Below are 19,335 nucleotides of genomic sequence, written 5' to 3'. Positions count from 1 at the left end.
CATCAATGTACTGGTCAATGCACTGACTTCAAAGTTTTGCCACACTGTCTGAAGCGCAAGATTGCCAATGCCCTACATGTTACTTAACCTTGGCTGTAAAGATTCATGGAACATGGCGCTTACACATATATTTGAATTGAGCAATCAAATATCCCCGTGATTGTGGATCTATGATGCAATATACAACATAGCAGATGTTCCCAGGTCAGTTTTAGCTCTAAATTTATCTGCCACATGTTTCCAGCTGCTAAATAAGTCTTTGGTATGTGAGCAATTTCTCATGTCCACCTGCAGATTAGAGCAGTGGCTCTCTCTCGCAGCTGTTATTGAACTATGTTACTAATACATTGCTTATCTCTGTGGATCATTTTGGAGGTTGTGGGTGGACAGTGAATTCATCACTGCCTTTTTAAAAAAATTAATGGTATGCTCCTCTGCTCAACCACTGTATACTCTGGCACTCCAGGCTTAGTCGTGGCAAACAGAGGGCATTTACATGAGCTGCTACTGGCAAAGGAGTAACTAGCTGGTCACAAGTTTAGAAATCGACAATCCCTGGCATTTTTCCACTAAACTACATCTAACTACAACAATTACAGAGGACAAGAGAGCAAAATAATACAGCTGCAGGCTATGCCAGTTTTTATACTTGACTAAAGGATTATTAAGAAGTGAATGTATTAATATTGGCTACTGAAGTATCTACATAATAGACATTGCATCAACATCAATATTGATTGCTAACATTCCTTCCTCAAAACACCACGCAAGTTTTTAACCATCAATATTTCTGAAAACACAGCTAAAGCTGTGGTGTGATGCAGAGGATGGGTGACATAAAGAGCCCTGTGTGTCGAAATGCCTCACCCGAGTGCTTACATTAAAAAAGAAAGAAAGAAAAAAAAAAGTGAATCTGAGTGAGAAAAGAAATGATCTGTCATCCCTTAACACCTTTCTCTGGGTGTTATTACAGCAGGCTGCGGTGTTAAGGATCTGTACTTGCAGCCTTGTTATTAGTCTAACAAATTACCAGGAGACTTTTGTGTACATGCATCTGCAAATTTTCTAACTCATTCATGCACTGGCTGAGTAAAGCGGATGTTCAAGACACCAGACAATACAAATGAAGATCAAAGACCTCTTTGCATTTAACCCTTTGCATTTCCATTTAAGTTTTGAGTGCTTAGCGAAGCTTTAAAGATTCCTGGGAGCTCTTGACTGTTTCTTTCTTTTTCTTTTGGTACAGATAGGCACACACTGAGGGAAATATTTTAATTGAAATACGGTTTTACCACCTGTTTAGACTGATCTTCCAGTTGAATGAAGCTGTGCAGCCTTTGCACCGAGGAATGCTATGCATGACTACTTAAATTTGTAGCTGGGTTGACTGCTCCAGCTCTGCACAACTTGCCCACTCATTAACAGTTTTATGCAAGTAATGGAGCTCTTATTTAACACGGTTAAGTTGGGTATTAATGAGGTTACGATTATAATGGAGATGGCAAAGTCCTACAGCTTTAAACCATTATTACAAAAGGAGAAATGCTAGTTATACCTGCAACTGCATCCCTGAAGAGGAGCAGGGGGTTGTGCTAAGTCTGAGGTTGTGCTCAACTCTGAGACACATGAAAAATGTTGATGACAGGGTTCAACCCAGAGGAAATATGCCAGTATCCTGTTCAGTTAGTATGTTTTTTTTTAGCAGACATTGTAAGGCTGTGTGGATATTAGGACGCCTTAATGAGCATCACTGTGAGTGGCTCTGGGTCTCTGCAGGTAGCGGAGTGATGGCAGCTTGGCAGCTGAGGCGCCACGTTATAGCCGCCTCCCAATACGCCGTTTGAAATTAAAAAAATAAAAATAAAAAAAACATTGAACATTATCCACAAAGAAACATTTCACAGAGATTTATCTTATAACTACCCCAAAGTTCAAGCCCACCTGACCGAAAAGTAAAAAAAAAAAACAAAACGGATGACTGAACAGTTAAGTTTGGGCTGTTTAAAACTTTGACAGAAATGTAGAAATAAAACAGTCCTCAACTCACCATTTATGACTTTTCCCAAAAGAATGTCCTTTTCCTCCCGCTAAAACGCCGTGAAAGAGCTAAACGTGGCGCATTTCTAACTTGGACACGACTTTAAATCGCAGCGGAGCTCTGTGTTTTGCCCCCCGTCCTTTTTAACATCTCTCTCTTCGACGCAAACTCACTCCATCCATGAAAAGTCCTCACCTCCTCCCTGCTTCTGATTGGCCGGATAGAGGCCCTTGGGCGTCTCTGATTGGTTGGACAGCGCATCAATCAAACCTCCGGCTTCTTCTGCGGCGCCACGGACCGAGGAGTTCCGAGCTGCCCACGTGACCAGTGAGGTGGCTCCCCTCTGAAACAGCTGTGAGATGATGGCTGCAAGTTTTGTCTAACTCGGTGTTGTGCTGACCGAAAGCATTTGTATTGTCTGGTGTCTTGAGTCTGCCGAGCCCCGCACGGCAGACTCTCCCCACAAAACCTGCCTGATTTGCTCCATACGACCAAAATCTTGAAATTGACCAGTCTTTGAAAAAACAAAAACCAACTTTAAAGTGAAAACAATCTGACGAAATATGTGGTTACACATAAACTGATAACATAATTATTCCCATGCTGCCACCTACAGGCACTTGTCTATCACACACCCTTAACATGAACAAGGCTCAAGGAATGTGAGGAAACATTTTAATATGCATATCAAAATAACTCAAATCAATGTATTGCCCATCATAACCTGAATATAGCATAGGGCTCACAGGAAACCATCCCATAATGATACTGTATCGCTATGCAATCATAACAAGTAAATACATAATGACACAGGCTGATGGTATTCATTTTTGCAGTACATTTAATAAATTCCCATGTAGAATAAAACAGTTTTTACATGTTCTTTAAAATGCAGAAAATGGTCACAAGCAGTTCTTTCTTCGTGTGCTGATTTAATGTAAGCTGTTAAATGCTGACAAATAAATAAATAATAAAAAAAAAAAAAGATTTTAAAAAATTACATGTCTTAATGTTGCAGCCAGAACAGTGAAGAGCTAAAGGTTTGTGCTGATAGCTGACTGAAAGCCATATAAATGACAGCAGACAAACCCAACACTCAAAGCCAAGATTTCACATACAATAAAGTCATTGTTTGGCCTGACAAACAAACACTGAAATAGCTAAGTAGAAATACTTTCTCCTTTAATGAAACAACATTTTGGCTTGTTACACAAAACATAAATATGATCAAAATGCTGCTTAGTCTGTACTAATACTTTTTCAGTTTCGCTACATTACATGTTCATTATGGACAACAAACGGTTTTGTGAAACAAGAGCTTTTGTAGTATTGTGAAATATCAATCTTTCTATCACCACACCAAAACAGCCACGAGCTTTCACCCATCAGAAAAGAAGATTGACTGCCTCCTTTGTGATGAACATGAAAAAGTTCCCTCTTCAAAAGAGGATTCATAGTCAAAAAATACCAACGGGACTCGTGATTTAAATGATGCAACTATCCACTTTTGATGTACCCTATGAAGCTCCGGCTTCTATATAGCTCAATTTCCTTATGTACATTGCCTTATCAGTGCTTAGCAAGTGCTTGTTTAAAAAAAAAAAATAAATAAATAAATTGGTCTATGAATGATAAAGGTCACATTCTTGGCGTGAGGCTTTTGATGACTTTTGTCACAGCACCAACCCTCACTCACTCATATCCCCAGGCACAGAACATGTTTGCACTCATCTTCTTTGAAGTAACAGACCAACTGGACTTCACTATCAAGACAACAAAAAGAAACAGCTGTGTGCTGACAGAGATATATAGTACAATTGCGCCAGTAACATGACAGCAGTGCCTAATTTCTTTTATATTTGGATTTATTGCTTGCAATTTAATAAAATAAGTCAAGGTTAATAAGTTTATATTTACCCCAAGGAATTCGAATGCACCAGAAAGATTATGTCAACATGTGCTTTAAAATTATTTTTAGGACTTGCACGTTAATGTCATCTAAACTTAAAGAGTCTTGTCCTTAAAGAGGCATGCTTTTCCTCTAAGATTCCCTCCCTGATAAAGTTTTAATATTGTAAATTAAAATAGCCGTAAAATAGCCTATTACATGACTGCTATAATGGATATGACACAGCACTGCACCCTGAATGTGACAGAAACAAACCACACTATTCCACTACCTTAAACATCACACCTAACTTAAGAGCTAACCAAATGTAAATAATACAGTCCTTGAGATCATCAACAGCAAACCTATATGGAAACCATCTCAAAGTTCAGTGTAGCAGCAGTCCTAAATGGTAAAAATATCCCTCTCTCAGTCACCATATCAAGTTACTTCAAGCAACCACTAAAAAATTAAAAATTAAAAATTAAAAATAGATGAGACTTGATGTCCTCGGTACCCCTCAGCTGGCATGAGATTTGACTGGACCCCTAGATTGGCTCTCTGGGGAACCATTTAGAGGAGCTGCTTTGTTGTCAAAGTTCCAGTCTACAGGTTTGAGCAGCTGCATGGTCTTCTTATGCGTCCAAATGGGGTTGATGATGAAAGTGAGCAGAGCGAGACCAGTGAAGAAGACCAGTCGGTGGGGGAGAGCCACATGGGTGCAGATTTCTCCCCAGTTGGTCATGGTTATCCACCACATGTAATAGGTGAGCACCATGCGACAGTGGAACATGTGGATCATCACCCACTGATTGGCTTTCCAGAACAGGGTGGATGTGCAACCGGCCTGTTGGGTTGAAAGAAACATAGATAGGCTTTTTAGACCATACCATAACATTTCTATGTAGTCTTTGTCCCTGTAGCATATGTGTACTCAATGCAAATCTTTGGAGAGGAAGAGTAAAAGGTTAGGCACTACATGCTTCCTCTTTCTAAGAATGGGTTAGGGTTAGTCATGAGGTCCAAAGTACTAAGAGGAATTGAAACTTTTGTCACCTACACTAAATTGTATAGTTGCTAGCACTGTGTGAAAAAGATCATCACCTAAAGGTCACAAGAGCAATTACTGCCCTAACGCTCTGATAAAATTATTACTTAGCCAAAAAATACTTTTTGTACTTTCTGTATTGTGATAAGAAAAGACACTATCTCCACCCTAAGCTTGCACTACAATGTGTATGGAGTAAAGTGATAACAGAAAGTTTCAGTACCTACCTTCAGCAACATCCAGGATATACAAGTAAATGGTGTGCTCATCTCCAGCAACAACGTAACCATCGGCAGGAAATGGCCCACACCATCCCAGACCACCGCCCCCACATATCCTGCCACGGCGAAAAAATGGTGTGTAGCCAGCGGGAGGTCGAACGACCGAAATACCACACTCGAGGTGTGAAGTGCTATATTCTCAAACACAAAAAAGCCAGTGGCAGTGAGGACATTGAACCACGACCAGTCTTCTTGGCCTCTCACTCTGTCTCTGGTTAACTCAGAGTCCTCAGTCAGGGCCCGGAGGCCGGCTACAGTACTTTGGATCCCAAATACTGCGCGCGTGACTGCGAGGTTCCAAAAAACTTTCTCCTTCGCTAGCAGGCACTTGTAGGTGTGTGACAGGGCCACAGACAGAAGGTGAGAGAGGAGGAATATCGATAAATAGAAGCCAAAGCCCAGGCCCATCACTTGTAGGCGATAATCCCATTGGAAGTACTCTGCACTGGGATGGGGAAGAGGGCTGGTTCGCTGCTCAGGATCCATGATGCTGGGCCGATGTGGAGCTCATATGCAGGTGAGGCTGTTGGCCAGGAGAGGGACAGGCATGGCTCAGCTGCAAAAAGACACAAAGACAGGCAGCAAATCATCCACTGAACACAGCTAATATGAATACTTACCTGCCAAAAACAAGGGGCAAGTGCAGACAGGTTTGTTCAACTGTGTATTTAACTCTGCGCATGTCACATTAACATAACAGGCTACGGTTTTAGCCATTCAAGCTAACTTTTATCGTCAAGTCTCCTCAATAACGCGACGAGTCAGAGTTCAATTCCCACCCAAAACACTAAATTAGCACACAAAAGCACCCCAAGATATCTGCCCACAGCACCCAGCGGTGATAAAACTATTTTACTACCTGCTAAGACTCACAGGACAGACGTGTTTTCCTGAAAACCATATGACGGCAGAACTACAATACTATTCATATCATATGACTTCTATTAAGTCACATGACCTCCAAACAGGAAGTTACGCCCCTTTGTACTTCCGGTTATCTCATTGGTCAACACCGCTCAGAGCCAGAAGCTGATTGGCTGTCTCGGAAACTGGTATATAACCGTCAGACGGGCCGGAGCAGCACCAGTAGAAACTCACCAAGTAACAAACAAAACAAAACAGATTAGTTGTAAAGTACTGCCTAAATGTAAATAACGTATAATTTTTATGTGTGTTATAAGAAAGCTGTGTGGTTACAAATGATATGTTTGAGCATGTAAATTATTGTTTGTGATGACAGGAAGAGAAATATCGAACTACAGGGTTTCATAAAAAACAAACAAACTATCATTTCAGGATATAATGCAGTTTTCTCTTGAATGCACTGACTACCTTAGTGATAACAAATACTGACTCTGCCAAACATCTTCCCAATAGATGAGCACACTGTTGGAAACCCACAGGGGCACAACGATAATATGGGCACTCCAAATTTTAAAGTCATTGAACTAGTGGTGAACAAAAACAATTGCACTTTTGAGCTATAGCATACCATTTAGTTCACAACAATGCAAACTATCAGCTATTGCCATCAAATAAAATCTTGATTCGTTAACGAAGAGGAGAAAGTGTGTGCAGTGAAATCCAACTCTCAATCTCTTTTTTTTTTTTTTGTCCACAGGGGGGCGATCTCGGTTCATATACCAGAAATTGAGAGCTCAAAGAAAAATCTTCTCAGGTTGTGTTCTACAGTCAAAAAAATTTCGTAAAAGAGCAAAATGTTTTAGGATCTAATATTTAATTTAACGAAAAGCCATAAAGTAGCCCAATTCAATCAATTTACAATTAAAGGATTGATGTCATAGCTTTGTTGGGGGGAACAACTCACACTTTGTTGGCCCAAGCTTGCTATAGAGAAATGTTGCATTAATGAAGTCTTTTGGGAACTTGCAAATCTCAAAGTTCAAACAGCTTCTCTGTTTCCTTCATCTGACACCTTTATCATTTTTATTGTTGCATGATGTTTGATAATCCCCAGCTTATCGCTGTCTAATGTCAGAGTTAGAGCAGACCACCAGTCAGACATCTCATCCCACCAAAAATCTATCCCATTTATACATGCAGGGTCAGAGAGGGGCTGGAACCAATGGCAGCTGACATCAGGTGAGGGTGGGGCAACCCCGGATAGCTCTATTGCAGTGCTTATTTCTAATCATTCACACTCACACCCATGGGCGGCAGGTTACCCATTACCTTAATGGGCATGTCTTCAGTGCTTAACTCAAGCACTTAAGATTCCTCTAACTTCCTCTGTCTTCATGTGAAATCTAACGATCAAATACCCTGTGGGACTCTAAAACAGAAAATTATTTCTGGTTTAAGGAGGTGATTTATTTCACTTGTCCATTCCAAAGGATTTGCTACCAAATATTAAGTTCAGGTTGCAATTACTTTTGTTCAGTACAGTTTTGTATTTTTGTGGGGAAAAAGATTAAATTGAACTTTTTTTTTCACAGATTTTTTTTTTCTTTAATGCAAACAAAAGAAACGTGTAAATATCAAAGGGAGAAGTGGTGCATTATCTGACAGAAGTATGAGCATGCTAACATTTTTGACCATGACTGTATTAAAAGATAACATATTTTATCCATGCTATAAATGTCAAGATGGTTGTGACTTTCCTGACTCACTTAACCAAGAGCAAAGACAAGTATTTTCAGTTTCTTTGACACATAATTCAGGGCTACCCTTCACCTTCCATCTCATTGCTATTTGGCGAGTGAAATAACTACAGATAGAAAATGAATGAAATGTCAAGAACAGTCTGATAATTTCAGAGGGGCTCCCTCCTGTGAGCTAAAATCCATTCAGTGAGAATACAGCTATTATTAGGAGACGCACTGAATAGCTGTTTGTTTTTTTTTTGTTTTTTTTCACTGTTTCTGCTACTTGAGCAGTTATAACATAGTTTGGCCAATGTGAAATAAAACCTTTAAGGGATTTTAAATCAACTAATAAAATTTTATTGATATTTATATTGTACCATAATGGCCATAGTAGCAGAGAATAGTTAGATTAGATTTTCAAAGCACCCACACAGACAAACGTTTCCAAACTTTTTCTCCAAAAATTTAATTGCAGAATTATTTACACTGGATGACCTCAGCAATGATCAAACTACTCAAATTGGCAAAATCTTTAAATAGCTAAGCTAGGAAAGAACAGAGGAGAATGCATATGTTGTTGCATACTACTCAAATCATACAAAAAATAACCTTGTGATGCGGTAACTTGCACTGAAATAACACATAAATGCATGTGATTGACTTAAATAAATACATAACAAATATACATTTGTGGGACAGTGTCATCAGCTTTTGACAAAATAAATAAGCCTACATTCAGAATCAGTATTTCGCATGCCATCATATGAGCTTATAAAACAACTGTAACAAAGTAAAAATGAAAACAAAACATGAACAAGAGCAGAAAATAGTTATGTTTCAATGAAGCATATATTATATATTTATATATCTATATATATATTTCTTTACAAATAATGAATATTTGGAATTATATTCATCCTCACTATAGATATGATATACAAGAGATGAAAATAGTTTTAGCTAAACTACCTTTTTCATTTTATCTAGTAATTATAGAGTTGTTTCACATTCCAAGTTCAAGGAAGTGTTGTATCAGGCTATATCTCAGTGAGTTTGATGCTCTTTCCGCAGCAGGGTTACGAAAAAGCCCCCTGGAAATATTTCACATCGTGGGGTTTAGAGGGAAAAGTGGATCGACAGTCGTATACCAGAAGAGAGGCCACAGAATGTCAAGGTGCGGGCTGAAATGATAGAAATATGTGACTGGGAAAGGGAATAGATAGGGCGATGGCAGAAATGGCTTGCTTACACAGAACTGATGAGGGATATGTAGTTGTGTGGAGGAACAGTTTTACAGTATGCTGGATAAGTCAAAAAAGATGGCACTTGTAGTTAATTGCTGCCCTCATGACATTTAATGTGAAATTAATAACATTTTCAGGCTTCTGGGTTTTTACCATACTGATTCAACTTTTCAAAACGTTAAAACAGTTACGTTCTGCTGAGTAAGTTTTCCTCTATTGATGCCAGTATTCCATGCTCACCACAAAAAAATGTCTGTTAACTTAAGAAATTCCACATAGAGCCCACAAAAATGATCTTCAGAGGGAGGAAACACACAAGAAAGCCATTTCAACCATTTGTTAAACACATATTTGGATAAAATTTAATGAAAGGATAAAAAAAAAAAAAAGAAAGAAAAATAGGGCCTCCTCAGTGGAAAATGATTTTCACTATGACAAACTTGACCTGACCAACGCAGCAGAAAGATTTTGTTCAATACTTAAAATGGCTTAAAATCTGAGAAAGAGTGGTTCTAAAAAATATAGTGTTTCTATAATCTTGTTCTTACTTCTAACTGTAGATAGAAATTTACTTCAGTGTGTGTCTTTCTTTATTATGTAAATCCTTTTCACCATTTTCTGCTCACCTATGACTTCTGGCGCTGAGCTCACTTTGCTATTTGAGATGGTTTGTTCATGGTTTAACAAGAAAAACAGTTTAATTGCAATTATGTGAATGCCTCTTGGAGGAGGGAGAGATGTGCTTTAAACCGAACCAAGGTGGGGGATACAGTTAATAGTTTTTTCGAGGCCCGGATCAATTTGCATATATGAGAAACACTTCTGTTGTTACAATCGCAGCCTTCTGTGAAACCAGCTCAGCAGAGATTGATCGAACCAAATTTGTGTAGTGCTGATGCTTAAGTTCCACACTGTAGGCCAATATTCAGCAATACATTTATCAACACAAGCTTTGAAGGGCCTTGAGGGCTGTTGCTTGATCTCACTGAGGACCTGAAATCTTACATAAGCTGCTTTGCTTAGTCAAAGGCAGGCTGAAAAATACCCAGCGCAGCACCCAGCAATCCACACAGAACAGCCTTCCAGCTACACAACAGCATACAACAGCAGCAGTTTGGGGCTCAGTGCAGAGCTCTCAGCTCCTCTAAGCCAGCATATGTCAGGCCAAGTCTGTCTCTTCCCTGTCTGCCTGCCACTGTGGCAACAGCTCTGCCAACTGCTTGGCATTGCACACGCGGGCGCTTTCCAGAAACCTGCTGTCATACTCTTTAAGGTTCTTGCCTCTGCTGTAGAAAAAAAACGGCAAAATTATACATGAGTGTGTTTTTAAAGAAAATGTGTAATCTTACACTAAGCTGTGGGCTATTAAAAGCCCAATCTGTAAATTAAGTATGGCAAGACCTGCCTGAGACACTGTCCCCCTCCAGCTGACTTCGGTTTTTTGGTGATTTGTTAGACTGAAAATCCGTTTTAGCTCTCTGAAATATATTGGCTGAGCTGTGCTACAAGTATTTGTGACGACTGAAAAAATTTATAATGCATTCTGAATCAGAGAAAGGTTGGTTTGAAAACTGGAGACAATTTGAAGCTTCACTTGGAGTCATGAGGGATTCAGAGCTGTTTTGTGGATTGAAATTTAAGATGCATACAGTGAAAAAAGTATGCTATTCCATCTACAATATATTTCAGACGAACGCTGATGACACAGGGACAATATGTATCCGCACGTGTGTTTGGCTGTGTGTCAGACAGAGCTGCAGGTCAGGCCACAGTTAGGTAGTAATAAGGAAATAAGGCAGACTCAAACGCACAATGTCCCCAGATTCACTTTGACCATATCAGCGGTGCCAGAAAAACAAGATAAACACAGACACACACATGCGTACGCAAAGTATTCAAATTCACGGAAATACGAGTTATCGTTAATCCTCAAGGTTCAAACTCGCTGGTCCTACTGTTACAGAAGCTGCACACAGGCACTGGCACGGTTAATCAACAAGAAATTCATAAGATATAGAAAATGATTTTCATGTGATATTTTGATTAGCTGATTGCACATTGTGTTGCATTGATTGTTTGTCTAGTACTGTAACGATTAATATAAAGAAGCACCATTTAGTTGGTTCATTGGTCAAATTTTTGACCAGCAGACTTAATTACCCATACATCATTAATTTTGAATTAAACGAATAAAGATCATCATAATTTCAGGATTTCTTATTCAAGGCTCCATAACATAAATTTGGGTTTTACTCATCAAATATTATTAGCTGGGTTGCACCAGTTATTTGAACATTATTAACAAATTTGTATGTTTTTTACTCACCAGCCAGTCTCAAATTAGTGATTTACCTAATCATTTTAGCAAGTCATGTGTGACTTGCTGAGACACATCTAGAGCATGGCGCATTAAGCAGCTATCTATGTAAACAGGAAGTCACTGTAGGAAATTGTGCTGTGAAACCAACACTTTTATTTATATGTGCATGTGTTTCTCATGTGAGCATTATTCCTTCAGTCTAAATGACTGTTCATACTTGCCATCAGGGTTCATTCATTTAGCATGAAGTCACTATCAAAACGTTTTAATTCAACATAGGGTAATCTCCAATTATTACAACCTAGTGTTAGTTATTCAGTTGGGTCAGTTAGCTATGTTTGAGTATTGTGTAAGGACTAACCTCTTCATATGAATTTGTTTGTGTAGTACATCCCACATTACATCGGTGGATATTTCCTCTCACTAATGTCAAACACTTACGTTAAAACTACATCCTAGGTGACAAAGAACCGGTGCAACCAGCCTCTGTAGTGAGCCTCAGCACTGCAATGATAATCAAAGGCATATAATAATATCTGACTAACTAAAGCAGATTGTAACAAAGGATAACCCACAGATCCACAGAGCCACAGACAAATAATATTCTGTTCCTCATGCATATTTCCTTTCCATCGGAGACATGCAGAGTTTGACTTATTTGGGATTTGCCTCTTGCTTCCTCCTGGAATGCCTTTGTCCTAATTTCATCAGTGTTTCCTAGAGGGGGTCAGTGCAGTTATGATCCTGTGTAGGTAGACTTTTAGCAACACAGAACTTTCAAGGAATACAACTAACTAACTTTGATTAAAGGAACTGGTATGCAGGTATTTTGTTTATGTTTTTGGGGACTTTTTTTATTTTTTTTTTAATCACTCCTCATTAACTGTGGAAGGGAGCGCTACTTGGAAAGGCCTGAGAGAAATACATTAGACAAAAACACAGCAGTTTGGTTTTGTGTGTGTACAAGCCACTGTATGTGTGAAACAGATCCAGATTTGTCAAAAGCAAGAGAGGGCAGGCAAGCCATGGATATGTAGGAAAATTGACAAAAATTAATATTCTTCCTGCTAATATACAAAAATACAACAGTACTATTGTGAACTTGGGTATGTACATTTCCCTTGGAAATAGAGACAATTGTAATAAGTGCACAAGTGCATTTGTCTACACATTTTGATCTAAGGAGTTACACAAACTTTCATAATTTTTTTCCTACTGCATTGACGTAATGACAATGTTGGCACTAGACTTGCATGTTTTCTGCTTCAAGTAAATGTCGATATTTGAAAGTTGGCAACGGGAGTATGAGATATATAGGAAGTAGTTTGAAATGTGCATGTTAATGGGCTGACAGATGTCAATTTTCAAACCAGTCCACACCATGAAAAATGTGTGACTACAACCAGATTGGGTAGAAAGCTGTATTTTTCAACACTGACCAGTCCAGAGCTTATAAGGGCTGCCTGAATAACCTTGAATGGGTGATCAGTGCCACATGCACATAGTTGAGGTATTTCAAGCATTGGCACTTTTCAAAGTTTTGAACTTACAACAATTTTGTGATATTCATAATTAACATTTACTCCAAAAAGAACAAAGAAAATAAGAGTCACAATATAACCTTAAATTATTTAAAAATACTTAAGGTTCACTAAGTCTGACCATTTTTGAACAACTTGAAATAAGTACAATTTCCCTCATTTGCTCTTTTAGCTCAAAGGCCTGGTTGCTGGTAGGTTTTCAAAGCTGCACTTTTTAAATGGCACTTTGCAAATGCTGAAAAACTACAGATGTACCCATCCAGGACATTGGATGAGAGAGCTTGTAGGCTGGGTATCATGATCACCAGCAAACCAAGGAGAAACCCAACCGACCGATGTCAGACATACACTTCTGCTAACACTTATTCTGGCAATGGGAGAAGAGGCTTGGCACATCCTACAGGCCAATGGTGATGGGCGCTGAGGATGGCTATTGCAATCAGACAACAGATGGATAAAGGAAGAGAAAAGAGAGTAGCAGTCTAGAAAAAGGCTAGTTTGAAAGTCGTTTGAACGTGGGAGCAGGGAGACATGTTGGCCCTGACCGTATTTCCTCAAAGTCTAGTCTGAGCTTCAGGAATATAGATCTCAATGCTGTCCGCTCGCTCAGAGGCTGAGTTCTGCCGGAAGGAGGCTGCCCGCTTGGCTGCCATGAGCCGGCGCCGAGCCTCCTGTCGATGTCTGTCTGGGAGGTCAAGGGATTTCTCCCTTGTTACCATACTCCTCTGTCGAACTGTCTTCTTTGGTACAGGAGCTGGTGGCTTTAAGAAGAAAACATAGAGAATAGAGAGTACTTTAAAATGGAAATTATGTTAAATTTCAAAACTGTTAATATAGTAAGTCAAAGTCATGATATTGCACATTAGATGTTGATTAGATTTTTTTTACAGTAATTCTTCCACAAAACAATGTGCAGCACAATGGAAACATTTAAATGAAAATATGAATCAAAAATTCAGTTTCTCACACTTTCACAGAATAACATTTACTCTGGTTGAGTTTTGTCAGGATCACTGTCCAAAATCCAAGTGACATCTTGACCAGTGTGTCAGGACTAACACTGCCAGGAAAGTGCTCACCTTTTTCTCTGGGCTGTCCACAGGCCTCCAGTTGTTCTTCTTGATCTGCTGCAGCTGGCCAAACTTCATGGTGACGTCGTCGATGGAGAGCTGTAGCAGGTCCCAGAATCCAGCCAGGTCCTGAGAGGTGGGCCGTGGCATGGCGCTGGGGTCCTATGCAAAAAACAAGAGTGAAGAGTTATGGTAAGGATGTAGTTAATGTTTGTGGTGACATTTCCTGATCACTCAGATTGTCTGTAACCCAGACAATAAGCACAAGTTGCACACTGACTGGTATCTTTGACACATGAGCACTGGGGGAAAGGAAAGTCAATTTACTCAGGTACCTGCACTTTACTTGAGTATTTACATTTTTTGCTACTTAATACTTCCACTCCAATTCATTTCAGTGTATTCATTTAATATGTCATCATCTCATGACCCCTAAAATTAATCTAGTGATCCTATATACCAAATGGTGTATCAATGAACTGAACGCATCTCTAACAGCTACAGCAGTGAAATGCTGCTTACACACCGATCTATAATAATATATCAGACCAAACCAGCAAATCATTACTACTGCTTTTCTTTCATTTTATCTGAAACATTGCTTTATTGGTAACTTCTCAAAACTTGCTCCACCCAACTGCATGATGGACACAGATGGTGGTCACTGCACTTTAGTTTAGATCCACTAGATGTCCTTGTGACACACAAAACAGGTATAGAGACCAGTTTGCAGTGCTCCAGTTGAAATGAGGGAAAACAACTCAAGGCGGGGAACAATCCTATTATATTTCCATGGATGAGCTCAGAAATAAACTGAGGACTGCCTCATTGCCTCTGCTTCTAAGGCAGCAGTGCCAACACTTGTTTTTTCAGCTCATGAGAGCAAGCACAGATCACTGTTTACCTATTCTCAACTGGTTTTCAAAAAGACTGTTGCTCATCTGAATTTTGGACAGTTTTCTTAACATTACATGCTTCCATCACTTCTCCACCTCTCCAAGTCCTTTATCCTTTGTGCCATCAGGCTGTTAAAGTCTAACAATATTTTCTTATGCATGTTATTTTCTTTTACTCAGTTTTTCGATGCCGTTATCTTTTTCTGTTAACTACTTCAAATATTACTGTCAGGCAAATGACCTGTTTTATTATGCCCTATTTATTGTTCATTATCTTTTGCGACCGCTCTCCTCGTTTTGCTCATGTATGTTGATCTGGGGGCCTACCACCTAACTATTTGGCTTATCTGGGAGCTGAATAATTGAAATGTAAGGTGTTCATGGACTGGGTAGCTGCAAACGCAAAGCCCCTCTGGGATGAATAAAGTTGTCTAAATTTGAATCTGAATCTGAATAGCCTATTCAGTTAAGGAGCTCCTGATACACCACACTTTGCATTTTATTCAGAAGGCTTTTCGGAGCATGATGCTAATGGCACGAGGGTCATGAGCTTGCTTTATGAATGAATTACTCTATACATAAAAGAGAATGCTGAGTGCATGATTTTTCACAGTAAAACCATCCCTGTGAATGTGTTCTTATAGGCTGTATTTTCCTTTCAGTCCATTTCAGGCTAGGAGTATTTTCAGTGCTATATCCTAGAAATTGTGTGCCCTGCTTCATCTGGGATAAGGCATGTCGACTCTTTGACCACAACAACGGCCCTACAGTCGCACTTTAAACCTTGCTACAGTTGGAATAGGTCTGATGGTCCTCTAAAGCAGCAGTATGATGGCTGTCTCTGCTCTAGTCACGAGAGAGGTATTATATCAGTTTTTTTCCCAGCTGTTTCCAGTGTTTTTTCTTTTCCTGCTCAAAGTGGCATTATATCCCGCTACAAGAAGCTGTTTCAGCAGCATAAATGGTAAATGCACTACACTTGTATAGCAATTTTCTAGTCTTATTTGCCATTAAAGCACTTTTGCAGTGGAAGCCACATTCACCCCAACGTATGCAAACAACACTTTTTCCAACACAGATGATTCTTTTCTACCATACACTCGCATTCACAGATTGACTATGTGGTGTTCATCTTTCCCAAAGACACATCAAAATGCAGACTGGAGCTGCTGAAAAATTTAACTACTATTTGAATTTGCAGCGAACCTCCTTAGCTGTAAAATATACATTAAAGAGATGCTTGCAAAGTGTTATCTGGCTATGACTTTAAACATTAATGATCTTCTGTCATGGCATTGCAGAAATGAGCACAAATTGTAAATGAAAAACAAAATCTTTCATTCAGCCCTAAAAGTTGTCTATCCAATAAATTTAACAGCATAGGCAGGTAAAATTTTACAGTAATCTTGTTTTATTTTTCTGTGATAGTTATAATGTGAAATGGCACAACTAAAATACTTGAAACTTTCATACTTCATCAAAATCCCGGCGTCTGACATTTGTAAAGCATTAAGGAATCTGTGTAATAAAAGAATGAAAAGAAGAGAAAAATAAACCTTTGATTATAAAAATCATAGTGTCCATCAGGTAAAGTATGCCAAAAAACATTCCTGTTATCTGGAATTACTGTGGCACTGCCTCAGCACTTCATCAGCTTTATTCTGACCCCTGAACTTCTGATATTCTGAAAACTGTCTTGGAAGTCTTAAAGCTTCAAATATCCAGAGCTGACAGATTTAGGAGGAGTTAGAGTAAGTTTTAAGCCCTGGCTGTGTCAGTGTGTGCTTTTAATCCTGGAGCACCTCCCAGACAAGAGCTCCACACAAACTGTTTGTGTACTTACTGAGAATTTTCAAGTCAGACTTTATGAAAGTTGATCCATAAAGTAGGGAGAAGAAGTTGGATAAAACACTTGGGATTTTAAAGCTGCTATTTTCAGAGCATTTATTTCACTAATTAAGCCAAAATGTGCTATATTGCTCTTTACGTGTTAAAATGTTGCAGCTGTTTGTAATGAAGAAGTTCCTGAGTAAACCTGCGTAACATTGTCTCCTTCAAAGGACAAAAAGCACTTAACTTGGTCTAAAATGCTGGTTTGCTGTATCTAATTACTATGCAGTCTCCATTCCCCCCTGAATGAGCTGTTTCTGCTGCAGAGTGCAAAAACAGCATCACTATCTGGCATAACTCTGCACCAAATTCACTTGAAATATTGGGTACTCAGACACTCAGATCAATAAAACAACATGGGAACCGCGTAAAGAAAAATGTGCAGCAGACTTCCAGGACCCTGTGTGTGTTCCTGACCTCCCTGATGAGCAATAGAGCAGCTGCTGTCCTGATATTTTGTGTATTTAAACCCAGAATTGGCTGAAGCTTTGTCTCTTGTCTTCTTTTTTAATCTTCTCTTCTTTTTTGTTCTGTTCTCCTCGCTTCTGCATCCATCCATGGTTGTGTATTGTTAATATAGAAAAATTCAGCTCAAATATGAATGTCCCATTCAGCTTCTGACCTCTGGACCTTAGGAGTGGGCTATAAAGCTGGATATGACCCATATGTGACTCAATCACTAAGTTTGTCTCAGTTGCCACGAAAATAATACAATTTAATACTTTATTGCAATCCATCATGGAAAATTAGTCTAGTATTTTTCTTTTTGTTTTGTTATTTATCATCAACATTTGCTTCACTGCCTATCGTATTGAATGATTATGTAAAGTAATTGTTTCTGATGTTATTGAGATACATCGATGATCATTGTCCAGATTTTATTAATAACAAAAGGAATTAACACATTTTTCTCTCCTTTTGGCCACAGCACACATTGACTAAGCAGGGTGTGGGACCACTCACATGTCTCTATTTTGTAGGTTTCTTACCAGGTTCTGCTGACACAGCCAATAGAATTGCTGAAATTTCTGAGACATGAGCAGCTGAGCGCTTCCCACTGCACTCCGGATCTTGCCTAGGACTGACACACACACAGCATATAAACTACTGTACAACACACATTTTCCAGAAGTTCACAGTACAGCAAGTGGAAAACAAAAATGAGAAATATAGGTAGCTTTGAACACTCACTGTCTTCTGACAGGTCATTCTCTTCAGCTTCTGCCTCCATCTCTTTGCACCAGCCCTCCATCCTCTTGGTCTCTGTGTGGAGCAGTTGCATGAACCAGCTCCCATCCCTCCGCAGAGAGGGTGACACCCTTCCAGACTCGCCTGAAGAGACTGTGCTTTCCCGTGGGGAGGGGGGTTCCAGCTGCCAGGTGGTCTCGCTGCTGGTCTCCCTGGGGCTGGGGGGTTCAGCCGGGGTACGGTAATCTTCTCGGTAGCTGAAGAGCCCCTGGGTGCGTACAGTTCGCACCGCCCCGTATTGTGTAGGTGTGCTGGGCTCTGAGTGACGCTGGAAGCCCCCACCGAATTGCAGACCTTTGTCCTCCATGGTAGGGAAGCCTTCCAACTCCATGTCTGCCTGCACAGCTGCAGTCACACTGTTGGAGCGCTTGAACCTGCCCTGTCTGCAGAGAGAAACACAAGCTGAACTGACGGATAACAGCAGTGACAATGGGAACATTGTTTGTAAGATCTGAATCTTTCTCTCACCCTTTTTTCTCATCTTCTACTTGGATCCCAACAGAGTGGTACTCCCGGGAGCCTTTGCTTTCAGATTCAGAGTCCGTGGCTGCTTCCACCTAAAACAAAGAAGTGATACAAATCAGCAGTGCTTCTCATTACGTGAGAGACCATTCCCCAGCTTTGCTTGGTTTATTGGTTTGGGACAGGAGAGAGCACCTCAACTGTACCGTGCCTGTCAGAAAGTAAACACTAAGATTTATGGAGGCTGTATAGGTAACAAGACTGAGGAGGTTTACTGCAGAGAACTTTAGGCCGCTACAGAAATTAATATAAAAAATTAAGGGAGACTGTGCTGCGTGTTATTCACCACACTGTAAAAATGGCCATTTTACTTGAAAATGTTGACAGTTGTGTAATGTTGTAATGTTTAAATCTCATTATTTTCATATAACATTAAGCTGTTGAGCACAGCAAATGTGCAAATAATTCTCTTAATTCTCAATTTCACATTATATGATTTGTGACAATAGAAATACGTGAATCAAAAAATGAAGGTAAAAAACATTTTCTGGTATAATCGGTACCAGAAAGCGCTATAATCCTTATTTTGGAAAGTGTTTTTTGGAGTTAAAGTCGCACTAATTAATATTTTTGTATTAACAATGAATGTGTAACACTTCACGAGGTGACAGAGTAATTACACTCATAATTTCTGTGTTGGTTCACTCTTAATGTTTATGGCACTAAAGCTCTGTTAACACACTGCACTTTATCGGCCTAATCAATTTTACAAGATGATAATATGCCATGTTTAGTTAGCACCT

The 19,335-nt window shown here is 39.5% G+C and overlaps 3 protein-coding genes across 7 annotated transcripts in view; all 3 read right to left on the bottom strand.

Moving 5' to 3' along the window:
* arhgef10 (Rho guanine nucleotide exchange factor (GEF) 10) overlaps positions 1-2,185 on the bottom strand; it is a 44,801-nt gene extending 42,616 nt beyond the window's left edge. For all 3 annotated transcript variants that reach the window (XM_029493632.1, XM_029493633.1, XM_029493634.1), the window contains exon 1: positions 2,048-2,185. The gene's annotated coding sequence lies outside the window, so the exon portion shown is untranslated. The remainder of the gene's footprint in view (positions 1-2,047) is intronic.
* A 532-nt stretch (positions 2,186-2,717) lies between these two features.
* Positions 2,718-6,190, bottom strand: cln8 (CLN8 transmembrane ER and ERGIC protein). Of its 3 annotated transcripts, none has more exons than XM_029494036.1 (3): positions 6,115-6,190; positions 5,202-5,811; positions 2,718-4,773 (listed from the first exon to the last, which is right to left on the bottom strand). In XM_029494036.1, exons 2-3 carry the CDS (start codon positions 5,739-5,741, stop codon positions 4,447-4,449), a joined length of 867 nt encoding a protein of 288 aa, XP_029349896.1. In that variant the 5' UTR covers positions 5,742-5,811; positions 6,115-6,190; the 3' UTR covers positions 2,718-4,446. The 3 variants fall into 3 exon arrangements, with proteins under 3 accessions (XP_029349896.1, XP_029349898.1, XP_029349897.1); XM_029494038.1 differs by having other exon boundaries at positions 6,129-6,150; XM_029494037.1 differs by lacking the exon at positions 6,115-6,190 and having other exon boundaries at positions 5,202-6,094.
* Positions 6,191-12,743: 6,553 nt separating this feature from the next.
* Positions 12,744-19,335, bottom strand: part of dlgap2a (discs, large (Drosophila) homolog-associated protein 2a) — a 133,275-nt gene continuing 126,683 nt past the window's right edge. Inside the window, exons 10-14 of the mRNA XM_029493720.1 lie at positions 18,539-18,627; positions 18,014-18,453; positions 17,812-17,903; positions 14,031-14,198; positions 12,744-13,727 (exon numbers count right to left, since the gene is read on the bottom strand). Coding sequence (XP_029349580.1) covers positions 13,521-13,727; positions 14,031-14,198; positions 17,812-17,903; positions 18,014-18,453; positions 18,539-18,627 — 996 coding nt within the window. The 3' untranslated portion in view covers positions 12,744-13,520. The remainder of the gene's footprint in view (positions 13,728-14,030; positions 14,199-17,811; positions 17,904-18,013; positions 18,454-18,538; positions 18,628-19,335) is intronic.

This window comes from Echeneis naucrates, chromosome 22 (genome assembly GCF_900963305.1).
Source record: "Echeneis naucrates chromosome 22, fEcheNa1.1, whole genome shotgun sequence".
NCBI classification, from domain to species: domain Eukaryota; kingdom Metazoa; phylum Chordata; class Actinopteri; order Carangiformes; family Echeneidae; genus Echeneis; species Echeneis naucrates.
Note: the sequence above shows the minus strand (reverse complement) of the source record. Positions and strands in the feature narration are given on the sequence as shown.

Bases quoted from the DNA above. Each gene is read 5' to 3' on its own strand.
- cln8 (XM_029494036.1), bottom strand. From the start codon at position 5,741: ATGGATCCTGAGCAGCGAACCAGCCCTCTTCCCCATCCCAGTGCAGAG. The intron at 4,774-5,201 runs GTAGGTACTGAA...TCAACCCAACAG, and splicing joins TATCCTGGATGTTGCTGAAG to GCCGGTTGCACATCCACCCT.